The following is a 19007-nucleotide window of genomic DNA, read 5'->3' on the forward strand; positions in this document are numbered from 1 at the left end:
GCAACCCACTCCAGTATTCTTGCCTGGAAAATCCCATGGACGGAGGAGCCTGTCAGGTTACAGCCCATGGGGTCGCAGAATTGGACAGACTAAGTGACTTCACTCACAGCCAATCAGGGGCTTCCTAGGTGGTGCCAGCGGCAAAGAACCTGCCTGCTAATGCAGGAGATGTAAGAGAAGCGGGGTTCCATCCCTCGTTTGGGATTACCCCCTGGAGGAGCGCATGGAAACCCACTCCAGTATTCATGTCTGAAGAATCCCGTGGACAGAAGAGCCTGGCAGGCTACAGTCCATAGGGTCACAAAGAGTCTGACACCACTGAAGCAGCTTAGCACAGAGCACAATCAGCTTATCTGTCTGCACAACCAATCAGCTGTCATTACAGTCTCTAAGGGCCTGGACAGGTACAGGCTAGGTGTCCTTCAGTCAAAAGCTCCGTACTACATGAGCCTCGCTTCCTGGCAGAGGCTTGGGTGGAAGAATCAAGAAATCAGGGAGGCTCTCAGGAGAATGGTTGTACAAAGACAGGTGCTAAGGCACCTGATAAATAGACAAGTAGGCCAACCTCGCTTTCCACGGCGCCCTAAATGAACAAACCAATTTAATCTCTTTCATTCCCTTCCTCCTCACTATCCCCCCAAACAAACAGATCTAGATTGCTTCTGGGCTTCTTGGTGGTGACCAGAATTCCTTTAACGAGAAGGCAAAGCTTTTCTTCTTTTCTGTAACAGGACAGAAAGGATTTAAAATGCAAATGTCTTGGCAGGACCTTCAGTCTCTGCCTAAGATCTAAATGACATTCTTTTTGAAATGGGTCCGGGGGAGGGCTGTCACCTGCGTGCAGGGAGACCGCTTCCCAATTTCAAGTGGAACCAGCTGGCTGCCCTCTGCCACCCGCGCACTATGCCTTGAGATGTTTTTGTGGGCAACTGAGCAGGAACTCAGCTCCCAGCAGCCCCCAGCGAACAGATGTGGAGCTGAGAGGCGGGCTGTGGGGAGGCCCAGACACTGGGACTCGGGGTTCTACTGGGGAGAGGAGAGCCAAGCAGAGCAGCAGCTGGAGATGGAAATGGAGTGAGAGTCCTTGAACTCAGAGCAGTGAGGGCTTGTGGAACCCTAGCCACTCACTGCTGAGGGTCTTGCCCTGGATCTAGCCCCTGGGACCATGTGAGGGCTCAGGTACGCTGGGGACCAAGCGAGTGCTGGAGGGGGATGCTCAGGCCAGGCTGCCCATGCCAGCAACGCCTCCTCTTCCAGGGGAAGCAGAACCGAAATAGGAAACCATTTGCTCATGCCAGACAATCCTTCAAACAGTTAAAAAGCCTCAAACTCAAACAGATGTATAGTGAGCCTGTGTCAAAGATGCATTCCAACTCGTTACTGAGGGAACCAGCCAGGAAGGTGGGAGAGGCAGTTTAAAGAAGGGTATCAGAAACTGAAATAAATTTCTCATCTAAGTCACGAAAAGATGGCAGAATTAGATACAAAATTAGTCAACGTCATATAGGGGAATGAAACATCATACAGTGGGGAGAAAACCCTTTGACATTATCTTTTTAAAAAAATGTTTTATTGGAAGATAATTGCTTCACAATGTTATGCCAGTTTCTGCCATACATCATCATGAATCAACCACAGGGATACATGTGTCCCCTCCCTCTTGAACCTCCCTCCCACCTCCCATTCCATCCCCCCCCTTTAGGTTGTCACAGAGAACTGGATTGAGTGCCCTGTGTCACACAGCAAATTCCCACTGGCTGTCTATTTTACATACAGTATATATTTCCATACTACTCTCTCCATTCGTCCTTCCCTTTTCTTCCCACACCGTTTCCACAAGTCTGTTCTCTGTGTCTGCATCTCCACTGATACCCTGCAAATAGGTTCATCAGTATCATCTTTCTAGGTTCCATTCCATTCAGTTCATTTCAGTTCAGTCGCTCAGTCGTGTCCGACTCTTTGCAACCCCATGAACCGCAGCACGCCAGGCCTCCCTGTCCATCACCAACTCCTGGAGTCCACCCAAACCCATGTCTCTTGAGTCAGTGATGCCATCCAGCCATCTCATCCTCTGTCCCCTTCTCCTCCTGCCCTCAATCTTTCCCAGCATCAGGGTCTTTTCCAATGAGTCAGTTCTTCACATCAGGTGGAGTTTCAGTATTGGAGTTTCAGCTTCAACATCAGTCCTTCCAATGAACACCCAGGACTGATCTCCTTTAGGATGGACTGGTTGGATCTCCTAGATTCCATACACACATGTTAATATACAATATTTGTCTTTCTCTTTCTGACTTCCTTCACTTTGTACACCAAGCTCTAGGTTCATCCACCTCATTGGGACTGACTCAAATGTGTTCTTTTATATAGCTCAGTAATATTCTGTTGTATTTATGTACCACAATTCCTGTATCAATTCATCTGTTGATGGACATCTAGGTTGCTTCCATGACATTATCTTTTATAGTGAACAAAAAGCACTCATCTCACATCCACAAGTAAGCCTCTAATTTCGTAGAACCTGACCCCTCATTAATATTAATAGCAAGTAGTAAATTCAACCACATTAGCTTCTTCTCCTTAACCCCTAGGTGGGCTAGGTAGAAAGTGCTATGCTGTACTGTGCTAACTCACTTCCGTCGTGTCTGACTCTGCCACCCTATGGACTGTCACCCACCAGGCACCTCTGTCCACAGGATTCTCCAGGCAAGAATACTGGAGTGAGTTGCCCTATCCTCCTCCAGGAGATCTTCCTGACCCAGAGAGTGAACCAATGTCTTCTACGGCTCTCCCATTGTAGGCGGATTCTTTACCGCTGAGCCACCGGGGAAGTCCAGTTAGGAAGTGCTTTGGTGTAATTTGGTAAAGGCAGGTGGGTAATAGTTTTGCCTCATTGCTGAGTGGCTCCACCCCCAGTAACCCAGCTGAGGGAGGCAGTAGAGGGAAGGGGAGATCAGGCACTGAGCTCTGTGGGGGAGGCTGAGGCTGCATCACTTGGTGGTTACCAGTACTTGGTACAAGACCATCTTGGGGTCCCTACAACCCTGGGGCTGTGGGGCCTTTGGCAAGACATTTCACGTCATAGGAGCCTCAATTTCCTCATCTGTAAAATGGGAGGATAGTCGTGTCTCCCTCTCAGCAGTCTCCGAGGATAATGCTGGCCTACTTTGATTTCCCGTTGCTGGGGGCAGGAGGGTTCAGGGTGGTCTTATCTTAATAGGTGGATCCTGGCAAGGTCACAGGGAGAAGATGACAGGGGCTTGGTGAGCTGGGCCCTCCACCCATGCAGCCTTGTGGAGTCAGTTGCCATGGAGATGAGTGAAACAGTTTATCCCACTTTGATGTGGCTGGGTGGCAGAGGAAGTGGGCAGGTTATCAAGCCTGCGGACCTCCCCCTTCTTCCTGACTCCACCCCTGCCATAGGGTCGCCCACTGCCTCCATCTGGGTGCAAGAAGCCTCACGTCAGTGTTTCCGGGTCCCACCCACCACAGCCCCCTTGGGTTCAGCCCGCATGTCTGTTGAGTATTTACTCTGCCTGCCTGGCTGTGCAGAACACAGCACTTGCCTGCTGAGAGTTGGTCTGTCATCCTGATGGGCGACAGTGGGCATCATATGTGTGAGTTACGCCTCAGTTTTCAAAGCATCCAGACCTCCACGATTACATCACCCAGACCACAGCCCTGCCGAGTATGAGGGAAAAGCAGCATTGCTCCCATTTGTCCATGAGACAACATTGTGCATGAACTCAGAAAAGTTCGATGATTCTCGCTTTAGCTAAAAGTCAAATGTGAGAGCAGGAACATGGGCTTATGGATAACAAAGAACTCTGCTCTGCCACTTATTAGCTGATGACGTTGGACAGGTTACAGAAGCTCTCTGAGCCTCCTGATCAAAAGTAGGACTGTGTTCATCGCAGCTGTGTTTACAGTAGCCAAGACACGGAAGGAGCCTAAGTGCCCATCAACAGATGAATGGATAAAGGACATGTGTGTGTGTGTGAGAGAGAGAGTTCTGTGGCTGCTGTCCAGGGGACCCCAGAAGGAAGGAAAGCATAAGAGGAAGCCAGTAGCCAGGAGCGTTCGTGTCAGGGTACAATGTGGGTCAGGAGGAGGAAGCCAAGATCATCTCCTGGGACAGCCGTGCAGCTAAGGCTGAGCCTCCCCTGCCTCATGTCAGCCCTGGGGACTCTGCCTCATGATGACCAGGCACCACGTCGTGTCCTAAGCATGGATGTTTCATAAGAATGTCATTAACGTGGTGCCAGTTCCTGGTTGGTGACGCCAGCAGTGATTGTCACTCATCTTCTGTCTTCTTTGTCAGCTGTCCTGTGCAGAATGGCCATTTCCAGTTATCACTTTAGAAAAGGGAAAGGAGTGGTGGAGGGATAATTTAGGAGTTTGGGATTAACAGTTACACACCACTATATATAAACCAGATAAACAGCAAGGACCTACTGTGTAGCACAGGGGACCATATTCAATATCTTGTAATAACCTATAATGGAAAAAACCTGGAAAAAAAATATATATATATAAAAAACTGAATCACTTTGTTGTACACTTAAAACTAACTTAGTGTGGTAAATCAACTGTACTTCAATCAAAAATACATGCATTTTAAAAAAATAAAAAGAAGGGAAGCTCAGTTGGGTAAACAAAGCTCAGTTATGAGGGCAGTCCTGTGCCTAGACAAGGCATTTGCACTTCACCGTGGCCGCCCACCATCAGCTCCCACTCACCAGGACACATCCCTTGCCCGTCATGTTAAGACCAGACACAGAACCACCTAGGTGGGTTTTTTTTGTTCAGCCCTTGAGCCAGTCTTGGTCTAAGTAAGCCCGTTTCAGAAAGTTGTTCGTGTCTGCTGAGGTGCCCAGGGGAAGACGGGTAAAGGTCAAAGAGGAGAAGCACCCATCACCACGAGGCTCCCCGATAAGTGGAGGTTCGTTATCAAGAGAAGCCAAGGAAGGGGGATTTGATGGGTGTCTTGGGGGAGGGGTAGAGAGTTTCAGCTGATGCTGTTGGAATCTGGGCTCTTCAGCACCTGCCAATCACTCTGGAAACAGCACCCACTAATAGAACATCATCAGCCAACAGCAGCTCCCAGCTAATGATGCCATAATTCCCAAATGTGATTGTTTGCTGTTTACTCACTAAGTCGTGTCCGACTTTTTGCAACCCCATAGACTGTAACCCGCCAGGCTTCTCTGTCCATGGGATTTGCCATGCAAAAATACTGGAGTGCGTTGCCATTTCCTTCTCCAGGGGATCTTCCTAACCCAGGGATTGAACCTATGTCTCCTTCTTTGGCAGGCATTGGTAGGTGGATTCTTTACCACTGAGCCACCAGGAAAGCCCCTAAGATGAGCAGGTGGAGAAACAGGATGTTAGAGAATGCTCCTTGTCTTGTAGACTAAAGAGAACAGCAGGCTTCAAGGAGAATGTGGCCCACAGTACCTCCTGGACTGTGGCCCCAGCCTGGCCTGAGTCTACAGGGGCAGAACAGGGCAGCGGGGGTGTGGCATGACAGATCAATGGGGTGTGGGTTACCTGTTAAGAACAATACATGGTATTTAAAAGAGAAGTGTGGAGAGATCAAGAGAAGACTTTGATGTCTGTATGTTTTGGAGTCTGGGAGATTGGGGGGCAGGGAAACCTGGGATGGCCAGGGACATTGTTGGGGTTGAATGGGGCAAAGAGGGGACTTTTCTCTGTCATGTCTGTAGGCGGCCACTAGGTGGCGTCCTGAGTCCTGATCGTCATCACCTCTGTTTCAGGGACTGGCCTGTCGAAGTAGACATAACATTAACATCTAAACATGTGACAGTTACATAAAAGACACATCAAACAAAAGGCACCAAAATCAAAGAAATCAGGTCTCAAGTTGGAATAGCACAAATTGGAAATGTTTGACCACTTAAAAAACAAAAGTCACAGCCCTCTGCTTACAGCCATCTCTAACCCCAGTCGTGGCTTTGACTCCCCCAGGAGACTGCCTTCTGCTCCAAACTCTCACCCAGTCCATGCCCAGCAGGGTCCCTATGAGGATGTCCAAACCCTAATGAGGGGGACTGCCTGCCCCCACCCTGCGCCACCGAATCCCAGCCCCCTCGGTGAGAAGAACCAGGTGTCGTGGAGTCTCCTCACTGTGGTTGACACGGCACTGAGTACCTGCTTTCCAGCTACAGAACTAAGTTTCAGGGAAAAAGGGAAACCTTGGCTTGTTTCTTCTCAGCATCTTTGAATCAGGGGAGATGGATGATGCCATAAAGGAAGGCTGGGATGGGATCCGTGGTGCAGAGACTCAGCCGTAGAGGAGGACAATGCCAGGCAGGACCGCGGAATACTGAGGGTCCCCTGAGGCAGGGCCGGGATGCTGAGGGGAAGGCTGGGGGGCTGGTAGGGGCTGAGGCTGGGCTGCAGGAGGACACCGGAACCTGGAGAGGTGACAGAATCAGTACCAGGTGGACAGCAGGAGGCCACTTCAGGGTCCCTAGTCTCCTCCCTGGGTGCCCTACCTCTCAGTCTCTAAAAAGTGAAGCTTTGTGGGTTGGGTGAGGCCACAGAGGGGGCTGGGAATCAGACTGTTAAAGGCCCTGGAGGCCAGGGTTCTAATCTTCCCGGTGTTCTGACCTTCATCTGGGAACTCCCAGTGCCGGCACCTCCAAGGAGCAGGGCCATGACTGCCGAAGGAACAAGTTAATTCATGAACTGCTCTTTTGGGTATTTTGGCCACAGGAATCTCCTACCAGCGACTGGTGAGGGCCGAGCAGGGCCTGTCCACTAGGAGTCACCGCAGCTCCACTGTGTAAGTGCTCTTGGGGAGGAAAGAATGGTGGGGAGGGGGCAGGTGGGTGTGATGTTTTGTGCACTGGCTCATTTTTCTGGGCTAAGGGTCTTTCATCAGATTCCTAAATGGGTCTGAGATATAAAACAAAAAAACAAAAATTACCTGCTTTGATTACGCTGAACAAGCACACATTACCTTTCTTTACCCCTACTTTACAGATGAGGAAGCCAAAGGTCAGAGAGGGCAAGCAACTTCCCCAAGGTCACACCGCTAGTAAAAGTCTGAGCCAGGATTTGAGCCTCAGTCTTACTCAGAAGCCCAGGCTCTTTGCATAATGTCTTTCTGCCTGTCAGTAAAATGGCATTTTCTAAACTTTCCTGACCAGGACCTATAATTTAAAAATGTGTTTTATATGAAAACGTGATACACACACACAGAGAGCTGAGACAAGTTTTAGGGAAGAAAAGTCACCTTCTCCCAAGCATGTTCTCGTTCAATTTGATTTCAAAGGCAGTTCTGGTTAGGACTCCCTGAGCCGATTTCATTACCCACGGCCTGCAGCTGGAAAAGCATTTGAGAGGAAGCCTCTATTCTGAGGGCCCTCCAGCAAGCCTCCAAACACATGGGTGCCTGGAGACCCCAGCTTCCACTGGCTCAGAAATTCCAGTCGCCCCAGCCCCTTCCCATCCTCAGTCCCAGGGGTTCACGGCACATTCACTGAGCAGATATTATTTGAGTTCCTTCTTGGTAAAAACAAACAGAAAAGCAAGTGGTAGATTTTGAGAGAGATAGAAAGGGCAGAAAAAATGTCTTGTAAAGAAATGTTGGTTAATAAGCAGAATTCCGCCAGGGGGGCTGAGGCAGGTGGATGATGGATAATCACCAACAGCTTCAAGGAGCTTCCTGAACCCCAGGTAGTGCTGCGGGCATCCCTCCATCATCCAGTCCTCCTGTTAAGTAAGCCTGTGAGAGAGGTATGCTTTAGATCCAGGAACTGAGGCACAGAGAGAGGTTCGTAGAAAGAGCTCACAGCCGAGCTCGTCTCACTTTGGTTAACAAGCGTGCAGAGGAGGTGCAAGTGGTGAGGCCTTGGGGTGGCTGGCCCAGTCCTGTATACAGTGGTGCTTAATGCATGTCCCTGAGGGGATCATCCAGCAGTCAGTAAAGGAGGATGGCTCAGTGGGGGACTACTTACTTGAGCCTGATCCCTTTTTCTTACAAATAGAGAAATCAAAATGAGTTTCTCCCTAAACCCTGGGGAATCTGACACAGCCCCATCCCGTCCCTGAGTTCTGACCCCTGGGCCGGCTCTGGGACAGTCATCCACAGACACTGGCAGGAAGGCCACCTGCCTGGTGCTTCTTTGCGCTGTTCAAACGCTGCAGGACTTGTGAGGGAACAAGCGTGAGCAGTTCACACTAATAGCCTTCACAGGAATAACACTGCTATGGCTGGTGTGTGCTCAGTCCTTCAGTCGTGTCCAACTCTTTGTGATATTATGGACTGTAGCCTGCCAGGCTCCTCTACCTATGGGATTTTTCCATGCAAGAATACTGAAGTGGAGTACTTTAGAGAAAACGCAGTGATTGGGGGTTGTCGTGGGTGAAGTTCAAATAGTCATGTGTTAACTGAGTGATTGATCCTTGAGGCTCATGATTCTCTTAATATTTGGGTATGTTCGATATGTCCATAATGCAGACATTTAAACACTGGCATCAGAAGGGAACCCAGGGGCCGATCTCACCTCCTGAGATGGACCACATTCTGCTGGTGGGATGTGTATCTTTCTCAATATACCTGCTTTCTGAGTGCTTTCACTCAAAAAAAGAGAGTCCAGGGGAAGGGAGGTGGGGGTTAGTGACTGGATACATGCTTCCTCCCCCAGCCCAGTACTGGCCTTCATGATGGCTTTGGTGGTCCAGTGGCTGAGACTCTCAGCTCCCAGTGCAGGGGCCCAGGTTCAATCCCTAGTCAGGGAACTAGATCCTACATGGAGCCAAATAAATAAATATTTTTAAAAAGAAAGAAAGGGCACCCTCTGCCAGAAGAGGAGTCAGATGCAGCCCTGACTTGTTCCCCTTCCTCCTGGCAGAAGCCACCTCACACCCGACCCTTGACTTGAGGAGTGCACAGGCTGAAATTTCAGGCCACATCTCACAGCATGTGGTTGCCTTGCTGCCCCCTCCCCAAAATGATCACCTGGCCTCCGGTCACCTCCCCTAAAATACAATCCTTTATTGTGTCATTTTGTATCTGTTCAGATGTCTTGTAGGAAAAATTTTTTATTTAAAAAAAAATGAAGGTAGAGTTTATCTGTGGAAACGAAGTTCAGTTTTTAAAAGGTCTTTGTAAAGCCCAGCTGAAAACTGGTCAAAAGTAGGTGGTAAGGTTTCCCGTTGGAACTGGGACCCCCAAGCCACCGGCTCTCCCCTGGCCTCAGGTCCCGCCTGGGCTGTGAGAAGGCCTGGGTGTCAGAGGGGACGACCCCAGCCCGAGTGGGCTCTGTGGCGGCCCCACCCCTGTCCCCCAGTGCCCATGGCCGGTCCTCTGTCCCCAGCACTGTGCTCTTGCTGAACCCGGTGGAGGTGCAGGCCGAGTTCCTCGCCGTGGCCAACCAGCTGAGCACGCCCGGGCCCTCGCCGCACAGCACCTACACCACCCTGCTCCTGCACGCCTTCCAGGCCACCTTTGGGCCCCACTGCGACCTGCCGGGTTTGCACTGCAGGCTGCAGGTATGTGCCTGAGGCCCTGGGCTCAGCAGCGCCCCCCTCCCAGCAGAGATTCTCTCTACAAAGGCAGGGTCCGCCCTGGGCTCAGCAGCGCCCCCTCCCGGCAGAGGTTCTCACTGCTCCCTTTTGGAGCCCGCCCGGGTACACTGGCCCCCCTCACTTGAGTGAGGTTGCTATAGAGCACTGACCTCATTGAGAGGTCTCTGTTCTGCTGGTTCCTAACCCAGGTGGATGGAGCCGGGACTGAGGGACTGAACGCAGCCTCCGAGGGTGGCGTGGGCTGGGTGGCACAGGCATGAACTTTACACTGAAGCTGGCACCCTGGTGTCTAGGCTGAGCTCTGGGACCTGCCGGCTGTTTGGCTCCCCCTCTCTGAGCACTGACATTTCCCCCACTCCACCCCAGCTCTTCAAGGCTCTGGGCCTTTCTTTCTGACCATTTCTGGAGAAAGGGGGCTGAGGGGGCCCTGGCTTGGTGGTCAGTCATGGGTGGAGGCGGGCAACGAGGCCAGGGAGAGACGGGTCACTGGGAGTTTGAGAAGTTGGGCAGCCAGGCCGAGGTTCACGGGCAATCCTGCCTACCCTCCTCCCCCTACCCCGGCTTTCAGTCCAAGACCCTGGCCGAGCTTGAGGACATCTTCACAGAGACGGCGGAGGCCCAGGAACTGGCATCCGGCATCGGGGATGCTGCCGAGGCCCGCCAGTGGCTCAGGACCAAGCTGCAGGCGGTGGGAGAGAAAGCCGGCTTCCCTGGTGTCCTAGGTGAGGTTCTGGGGATAAGCCCCCATCCCCCCGTGGCTCCACAGCTGCCCAGGCGAGCAGCCCGGCTGAGCCTGCTCCGTATAATCATTCAGAGACCCAGATTTTCCAACACCTCCTGCTCTGCCATCCTGAGGGCATGGTTCCCCTCTGCAGGGTTAGGGTTCGGCTGCAGATTGCCACAGGGGTGGTAGTGGGTGATGGAAAAGGGAGGACTGATCGAGGGCACTGGGCTGCATTTGAAGACAACACAGAAGCTGCACGTACCCCTCTGAGCCCCCTTTGTCACATGGCCCACCTTGCCCCAGCGTCTCTGGGGAAAGTTTGTTACAGAAGAAGGGACTCCTGGTGAGCTGGTGCCCTCATTTTCCTGTTTGAACCGGAGGTTCAGAGCCTGAGACTTGGCCACAGTCCCACAGCTCACAGAAGGGCGTGGCTTCTACCTGGTGGGCTTGAGAAAAGCCCCCTGACTGCAAGTCAGGCATCTCAGCTTCCAACTCAGACTCAGCCCACCCGGCTGTTGGTCCCTCTCCCCGCTCTGGTCTCTCCTCCAAGACAAAGAGGGGTCTGGGCTGGCCTGTCTCAAGGCACCGGCCCAGCCCTCACCTCCTGCCCCTCCCTCCCCGGCTCCTCTAGACACCGCCAAACCCGGCAAGCTGCGCACCATCCCCATGCCCGTGGCCAGGTGCTACACCTACAGCTGGAACCAGGACAGCTTCGGTGAGTGGCCCGCTGGGCTCCCCCCTGGTGTCCACCCCCCAAACGTCCAGGGCTCTCTTCCCCTGCAGTGGGCCTCCCAGCTGAGCAGGCTCTGAGCAGAGCAGAGGGTAGGCTCTGAGTCCGGGGCGGCCCCCTGCCCTCTCCCCCACAGTGTCGTTCTGTCTGAGTCTGTCACCCCGCCCAGGGTTGTACAGGAGGGGTCCCAGGGCCTGACACTCAGACAGTGTCCCCCGTTGCTCCCGGCAGACATCCTGCAGGAAATCCTGCTGAAGGAACAGGAGCTGCTCCAACCGGGCATCCTGGGGGACGACGAGGATGAGGACGGAGAGGAGGAGGACGAGGACGAGGACGAGGAGGAGGAGGAGGATTTGGACAGCGACAGGCACTGTGCCGAGAGGGACTCTCTACTCTCCACCAGCTCCGCGGCCTCCCGCGACTCCACCCTGTCCCTTGCCTCATCCCAGGCCTCAGGACCCACCCTCCACCGCCAGCTGCTGACCTCCTTCGTGTCGGGCCTGTCAGACGGCATGGACAGTGGCTACGTGGAGGACAGTGAGGAGAGCTCCTTCGAGAGGCCCAAGAGGCCTGGCACCCAGGAACGCCGGGGCCACCGCAGGTCCGGACAGAAGTTCAACAGGATCTATAAACTCTTCAAGAGCACCAGCCAGCTCGTGCTGCGAAGGGACTCCCGGGCCCTGGAGGGCGGCCCAGAGGGCGCCCTGCCCCTGCGGCGGGCCGGCAGCCTCTGCAGCCCCGTCAGCCCCCTGGACGGCCCGCGGCCCACCTCCCGAGCCCAGCGCTCACGCTCCCTGCCCCAGGCAAAACTCAGCCCCCCGCTGCCCAGCTGGCTCCTGGCCCCCGCCTCCCGCCACCAGCGCCGCCGCCCCTTCCTGAGCGGGGACGAGGACCCCAAGGCCTCCACGCTTCGAGTCGTGGTCTTCGGCTCCGATCGGATCTCGGGGAAGGTGGCCCGGGCGTACAGCAAACTGCGGTGAGAGCTGGAGCTGGGCCTCCATCTGCCCTGGGCTGAAGCCCAGATGCTGGCAGCATCTGGGCTTGAGGACTGGGGTCCCCCAGGGGCCCAGGGGCTCCCTTCTCACCATCTTCTTCTGCGCAGGCGGCTGGAGAGCAACCGTCCGCTCCTCACGAGGTTCTTCAAGCTCCAGTTCTTCTACGTGCCCGTGAAGCGGAGCCAAGGAGCTGGTGGCTGCACCAGCCCAGCTTCTCCATGCCAGACGTCCCCCCTCCCCGCAGACTCCCCGAGGCACCCCAGCCCTGCGGTAGGTCCCCAGCCCTGGGCCCAGCAGGGTAGCAAAGCAAGGAGACATGAGCAGGTCCCAGATTCCTGGAGGGCGGCTGGTTGCAAGTCAGGAGCAGCAGCTACCCCTGTTTACGAGGCACGTCCTCCTGGGTGGGCCTGGCTCCCGGGCGTGCTCCCTGCCCTGCATGTGGTGATGGAGCTGGGGGGCGGGGGGCATGGACTGAGGGTCGTTAGACCTCTCTAAGGGCAAGGGAGAAGCTCGGGATGGGACAGCGGGTGCCGTGCAGGGCCCGCAGCGAGGGTGGCAGGGCCAGGGCGCCGGGTATGACTGTCGCCCCCTCTCCAGGAGCTGGGCGCAGCCCCCTGGGGGGAGAGCACCAACGACATCTCCCACTACCTCGGCATGCTCGACCCCTGGTATGAGCGCAACGTGCTGGGCCTCATGCACCTGCCCCCCGAAGTCCTGTGCCAGGTGAGCTGCCCCTTTCCGGGGTGCAGGGGCTGGGGGGCGCCTGGCTACAGTCACCCAGTCTTGCTTTGAAGGCCCTAGTTTAGGGGGTCCAACTGGAGGCCCCTCTGAAGGGCCAGGGCTCACTTGTGATCGAGCAGGGAGGCTGGGTGGAAGCAGGGCTGAGCTGAACCTGGGGCTCCAAGGCCCAGGGAGGGGTCTCTATGCTGGGAGGGAGGGAGGGGCCCCGGAAGGACCCAGGCGTCTTAGGCCTCAGCCCCCCTCCTCGACCCCCAGCTTCGACCAGCTTGGAGGCTGGAGAGGAGGGACGGAGGCGGCCATGGGCCCCTCTCCAGCCCTTCTGTTTCCTGCCCCATCTCACCGCCCCCCTCCCTGGCCCTGCCTGCCTCTGGATGTGTCTCCTTTGTGTGTCGTCCTCTCATCCTCCCCCTTCTGTCTCCATCGCGGGGCTCCCCCCACCCCCAGCAGTCTCTGAAGGCCGAGTCCCGGCCCCTGGAAGGCTCCCCTGCCCAGCTGCCCATCCTGGCCGACATGCTGCTCTATTACTGCCGCTTCGCTGCCCGCCCGGTGCTGCTACAGGTCTATCAGACCGAGGTAAGGCCTGTCCTGCTGCTCCAGACTGGCTGAAGGGTACCCCTCCGCCCATCGCCCTGTGCGGGGGGCGCCTGGGAGCCCCTCTGGGAGGTCCACGCTGATGCCCGCCCTCCTGCCCACTCCAGCTGACCTTCATCACCGGGGAGAAGACGACAGAGATCTTCATCCACTCCCTGGAGCTGGGTCACTCTGCTGCCATGCGTGCCATCAAGGCTTCAGGTGGGTCCTACCTGAGTCCCTGTGGAGGTGGGCCAGGATCCAGGGGGCCCCTGGGGAGGAGGGGTTGCAGGGTAGTGGGGCAGGAGGGACAAGAAAGGGGCGGGGAGCCAGGGCCCCAGGTCTGTGAGGTCCTGGAAGGGAAAGGAGCAGAGGGTCTGTCTGTGTGCACAGGTCCTGGCAGCAAGCGGCTGGGCATCGACGGTGACCGGGAGGCCGTCCCGCTAACACTACAGATTATCTACAGCAAGGTGAGCCTGCTGCTGGCCTGCCCCTCCAGGTCTGCTCCCCATGCCACCTCCCCGGAGCCAGCCTGCTGTGTACTGGGCCCAGTCTGTAAGCTGGAAGGCCGTGGCTGGCTGCCAGGGCTCTCCAGGATGCTGAGAGAGCGGGAAAGGAGAGGCAGTGGACCTTGCCCTCTCCCTCCGCCTCCAAAGCTGCCCTCCCCCCGGGGGTCCCCCTCCTCAGGGTGCGCAGGGACCCGGATTCTGGGCTGGGGGTGAGGATGGAGCAGAGTTCCACCCGGTCACCTGGCTGGCCCTGGACCAAACCAGTGACCTGGCAGCTCCTCCTGGGGTCTGCAAGGTGTTTATAGGGGTCGGGGGGCTCTTGGTGAAGAAGCTGGCCGACTGGAGTGAAGGAGAGAGAGCTGCCTGGGTGTGCTGGTGGCAGGCGGCACCCTGTGGCTGGCAGGTCTGGAGCTGAAGGCACCAGGCACCGGGGGCCTGGGGCTCAAACAGTGTGGCTCTGCTCCCTTCCCAGGGGGCCATCAGTGGACGCAGTCGCTGGAGCAACATGGAGAAGGTCTGCACCTCCGTCAACCTCAGCAAGGCCTGCCGGCAGCAGGAGGAGTTAGGTGAGGGGGTGGGGGTGGGGCCGCGGGTAGGGGGACCGGGAGGTGGGGTGGGGCAGGGGTAGGGTAGGGATGAGGATAGGGAGGTAAGACAGGGAAGTGGAGGTAGGGGACCGGGAGGTGGGGTAGGGGACAGGGAGGTGGAGGTGGGGGACAGGGAGGTGGAGGTGGGGGCAGGGGGTGAGGGAGGGGGTAGGGACATGGGTGGTCCTGAGCCACCCTGCCCTTCAGACTTGAGCACAGAGGCCCTGACGCTAAACCTGACAGAAGTGGTGAAAAGGCAGAACCCTAAATCTAAGAAGGGCTTCAACCAGGTAAGGGCGCCCCCTCCTCTCTGCCATCCCCTCAGGAGACTTACTGGGCACATGTGTGTATGCGTGTGTGTGTCTGTGCGTGTGTGTGTCTGTGCATATGGGGGTGGCGTGTCCAAGGGCTGTGCTGGGCCTTGGGGGTGACAGGAGAGGCTGGTGAGGGGTATGTGCACGTGTGGGGGCTCTGGGAGGAGGAGGTACCCTTGCACCTGCAGAAGGGCTCCATGGTAGCTGCCAGGGGAACCCCGAGTGGGCTCCGTGTCAGAGTGGACTCTGTGTCAGGGAACCCAGGCTCTCATGGTTCAGGCAGTGGGGTTTTCCTTCCAGAACAATTGCTCCTTCTAGACTCAGGAAAGGACAGAGGCTGGGAGAGAGTCAGGGCCTGATGGAGGCCGTGGGCCCATCCCCTGTGTGCCCCCACCCCTTGGACCCAGGTGGGTGGTTCCAAGGGAAGAGGTTGCCGAGGGCTGGCAGCTCCAAAGGAGAGGACAGGTGGGCAGGGCTCCAGGTGACCTGGGCCCTCTTTCCAGATTACCACGTCGCAGGTCAAAGTGGACAAGGTGCAGATCATCGGCTCTAACAGCTGCCCCTTTGCTGTGTGCCTGGACCAGGACGAGCGGAAGATCCTGCAGAGTGTGGTTAGGTAGGAAAGTGGGGGCTCCCAGCCCTACTTCAGCACCCCTACCCCGACCCTGAGGCCTGGAAGGAGCTGGAAGGGTGGGAGCCTGCCCTGACACCCACCCTGCCCCACAGGTGTGAGGTCTCGCCCTGCTACAAGCCCGAGAAGAGCAACCTCTGCCCCCAGCCCCAGAGGCCCTCCTACCCACCGGCACAGGGGCAGACCACGCCCGACCTCTGCTCCCTGCTCTGTCTGCCCATCATGACCTTCAGCGGAGCTCTGCCTTAGCTGTGCAGCACCAGCCTGGACAGGAAGCCCGGGGGCAGCCTTCTTGGGGCCGCCTTTTCCTGGGAGGGCCTGTCTCCTGGTGGACAGCTGAATGGCCCTTTGCTGGGTCAGGGTCCCCACCGTGGGCTCTGCAGCAGACAGGGGGTTAATGGTGCCTCAGGGCTCTGTTTGGGAAAAAAAACAACCAGGCATTAGGGGGAGGGACCTGGCCTCACAGCCCCTCAGATTCCTCAGTTAGAGAGGAGAGGGATGGGTGAGCCGACCTGTGGAGGCCCTGCCCTCTAGATGGTCTAGGATCCTCTCTAGAAGGAAGATCCGAGGCTCTGGTGCTCTTGGGGGTGGAGGGGTTAGGGCTCCCCTCTCGACCCTTGGCCAGGCCCTCCCCTTACTTTGTCAGAGACTTGTGGGGTGGGGGCAGTCCCCCTACCTGGGGTTCAGGTAGTAGAAACATGGGTGTTATTTTTCTGACCCCAGTGCCGCCCCCTACCCCCTTCTCCATCTGTCTTTCTCTCTCACACACACACTTTCTCTCTCTCAAATTCCCTGGGTCTTCTAAAAAACAGCGTCAACACCTGTTTACTGTCAGGACTCAGAGCAGACTCTTTCTGGAGCCCCTTCCTGGATCGAGATTCTTGGAGGAGACAGGACAAGCCTAGATTCAGTGGCAGCTCAGTGACCTGCTGGCTAAATGGCCAGAAGGAAGTGAATTAGCGTCTTCAACCTCTCTTTGTTGAGCGCTAAAGGGGGTGACAAGGCCTCCTTAAAGGGTTGAGACAAGACTGCAGAGCTCCTGGCCCAGCAACCCTCTCAGGTGCTCAGGAAAGGTCAGCGGCCTCACCCCCTGAGCGCTGAGGCCCCGGTCTGGTGGCGGAGGGGAGGGAAGGCTCTTCATTGCCTCTTTTCCAATTTTCTGCTGAGGCAGGACCCAGATGAGAGGGGAAGGGACACTTAGCCCTACACTCTGAAGGAGGAATTGCCTTGGTCTGGGTAAGGAGAGGGTCCACAGCTGCCCCAGCCTTCACCTCTGCCTCTCCCAGGCTGGCCCGCCTGACCCTGCCTCCCAACTCAGTCCATCACGTGTGGAATCTTCCAGCCCCAAAGTTCACAGGCACCATTGTGCCTGGGCAAGTTCCCAGAGGAGCAGAGGGTGGAGAGCTGACCTCAAGGAGCTTAGAGCCTGACTGGGGGCAAATGGCTGATAGAACACAAGAGCCAAAAATTTGTAACCGCCAGATGGCACTGGTTTGAGAATCTGGACGCTGATGTGTGGGCTGGGGTGGTCGGGTGGAAGGCTGGGCTGGGGCTCCGGGTTTGGACTGGGAGAGGTGGGGAAGTAACCACGGACGCAGACAGTTAAATCGGCACAGAACCCCTCCCGCTCCTGATTCATCTGTGCCAACAGCTCTGGGCTCATAGGAGCCCATGAAGCCCCAGCCCAGCATACTCAGGACCTGAGAGGAGTGGACAGAGCGGCTCCATCTCCCCCTGCCACGTATTACCATCCCTCCCCTGTCCAGGCCATCTGTCCTTGCTCCAGGCCCCCGACAGTGGTTGGCAATACACCTTCAATATTTTTTGTCATGTGAGTTGGTTGTCCGATGACATGATTGACAGTTATTCAAGAATAAATGAGTGGAATTTAATATTATTGTCAAATAAAATTTGGTTTCTCTTGGATTTGATGATCTACAGTTATTTTCCTGCTAGTTTTAGTTCATGTAAGTCATTTCACATAGAATGGAAATAAGATTCTTAGGGGATTGTTTTGTTTATCTTTTTGTAATTTTCCTCTCTATAAAAAATACATTTTATGCCCAAGTCTTCCTTCCACATAACCCTCACTGTGCTGCTGAGCAAAAGGGAAGTGAGCTTTGTGCTGGACCTCACGGATTCATTTGGCAATTTCAATAAAATGGAGAAATTTCTCAAAATTACAGTTTGCCAATCTGACAAAGGAAATGGATATCCCAAATGGGGTAATGTAATTTTTATAATGGAAAACATTACTTAATTAGACTGGCAACCAATTATCTTTTTACTGTCTCCCTAGTTGCAAATTTTCCAGAATACCATATAGTTGGGACCCTACGGTATCACCGACTCAATGGGCATGAGTTTGAGCAAACTCCAGGAGATACTGAAGGACAGGGAAGCCTGGCATGCTGCAGTCCTAGGGTAGAAAAGTCAGATATGACTTAGCAACTGAATAACCTCTAGTACATAGCTTTTTCATATTGGTTCCTTTCACTTAGCAATATGCACTGAAGATTCCTCCATGTCTTCATAGCTCATTTGTTTTTGTTGCTGAATGGTATTTCAATTTATTGCGGTATTAGGGTTTATTTATACATTCATCTAATAAAGAACATCTTGGTTGATGCCCATTTGGGGCATTTATGAATAAAGCTGCCATAAACCTACGGTGCTGGTTTTTGTTCAGACATACACACGTTTTCCACTCCTTTGGATAAATACCAAGGAACATAGTTGCTTGATCATATGGTACAAATACGGTATAGTTAGGCTTATCTGTTTTCTCGTTCTCACCAGCAATGCATGAGAGTTCCTGTACCCGCACACCCTTATAGCATTTGGTTGTTGGTGCTTTGAGTTTTATCCATTCTAATGGGTGTGTAGTGATACCTCCTTGGTTGTTTTCTTTAGCAGTTCCATAAAGACTGATGTTGAGCATCTTTTCATGGGTTTATTTGCCATATGTCTATTTTCTTTTTTTTTAATGTTTAAAATAGGCTTTATTTTTAGAGCAGTTTTAAGATCAAAGCAAAATTAAGCAGACGATACGGAAAGTTCCCACATTCCCCACCTCCTTCCACTATCAACAAGTACATTTGTTACAACTGATGAACCTACATGGATCCATTATTATTGCTCAAAGTCTTTTGTTTACATTAGGGCTCACTGTTGGCATTGTATAATACATTCTATGGATTTGGAAAAATATATCCACCATTATAATATCACACAAAGTAGTCTCACTGCCCTGAAAAGCTCTGTGTTCCCCTGTTCACCCATTCTTCCCCTACCCCCTGCCAACCACTGATCTTTTTACCATCTCCATCGTTTTTCCTTTTCCAGAATGTTATGTAGTTGGAATTGTGTAGTATGTGTCTTTTTTTACATTAGCTTTGTCTCTTTTCTTTGCTGAGGTATCTGTTCAGATCTTTTGCCCTTGTTTTAATTGGGTTGTTTGTTTTCTTATTGTTGAATGCTAAAAAGAGTTTTTGGAGCACAAATTTTGGATACCAGTCCTTTATCAGATATGTGTTTTGCAAATATTTTCTTCCAATCTGTGGCTCATGTTTTCATTCTCTTAACACTGCCTTTTGCAGAGCAGATGATCTTAATTTTAATGAAGTCCAATTTATCCATTTGTTCTGCTCT

At 54.2% G+C, this 19007-nt stretch overlaps 1 protein-coding gene across 20 annotated transcripts in view; it reads left to right on the forward strand.

Moving 5' to 3' along the window:
• The window catches only part of PIK3R5 (phosphoinositide-3-kinase regulatory subunit 5), a 75520-nt gene extending 58238 nt beyond the window's left edge, over window positions 1–17282 (forward strand). For 13 of the 20 annotated variants that reach the window (XM_006041689.4, XM_025280580.3, XM_025280568.3 and 10 more), the window contains 14 exons: window positions 6736–6805; window positions 9318–9519; window positions 10124–10277; window positions 10911–10994; window positions 11241–11985; window positions 12112–12274; window positions 12602–12727; window positions 13190–13318; window positions 13444–13537; window positions 13709–13785; window positions 14297–14390; window positions 14619–14701; window positions 15229–15341; window positions 15452–17282. In XM_006041689.4, coding sequence (XP_006041751.4) covers window positions 6736–6805; window positions 9318–9519; window positions 10124–10277; window positions 10911–10994; window positions 11241–11985; window positions 12112–12274; window positions 12602–12727; window positions 13190–13318; window positions 13444–13537; window positions 13709–13785; window positions 14297–14390; window positions 14619–14701; window positions 15229–15341; window positions 15452–15605 — 2288 coding nt within the window. In that variant the 3' untranslated portion in view covers window positions 15606–17282. The remainder of the gene's footprint in view (window positions 1–6735; window positions 6806–9317; window positions 9520–10123; window positions 10278–10910; window positions 10995–11240; window positions 11986–12111; window positions 12275–12601; window positions 12728–13189; window positions 13319–13443; window positions 13538–13708; window positions 13786–14296; window positions 14391–14618; window positions 14702–15228; window positions 15342–15451) is intronic. The other 7 variants (XM_025280576.3, XM_025280577.3, XM_044939304.2 and 4 more) reach the window with 6 other exon arrangements.
• Window positions 17283–19007: the final 1725 nt, after the last annotated feature.

This window comes from Bubalus bubalis, chromosome 3, assembly GCF_019923935.1.
Source record: "Bubalus bubalis isolate 160015118507 breed Murrah chromosome 3, NDDB_SH_1, whole genome shotgun sequence".
Lineage (NCBI taxonomy): Eukaryota > Metazoa > Chordata > Mammalia > Artiodactyla > Bovidae > Bubalus > Bubalus bubalis.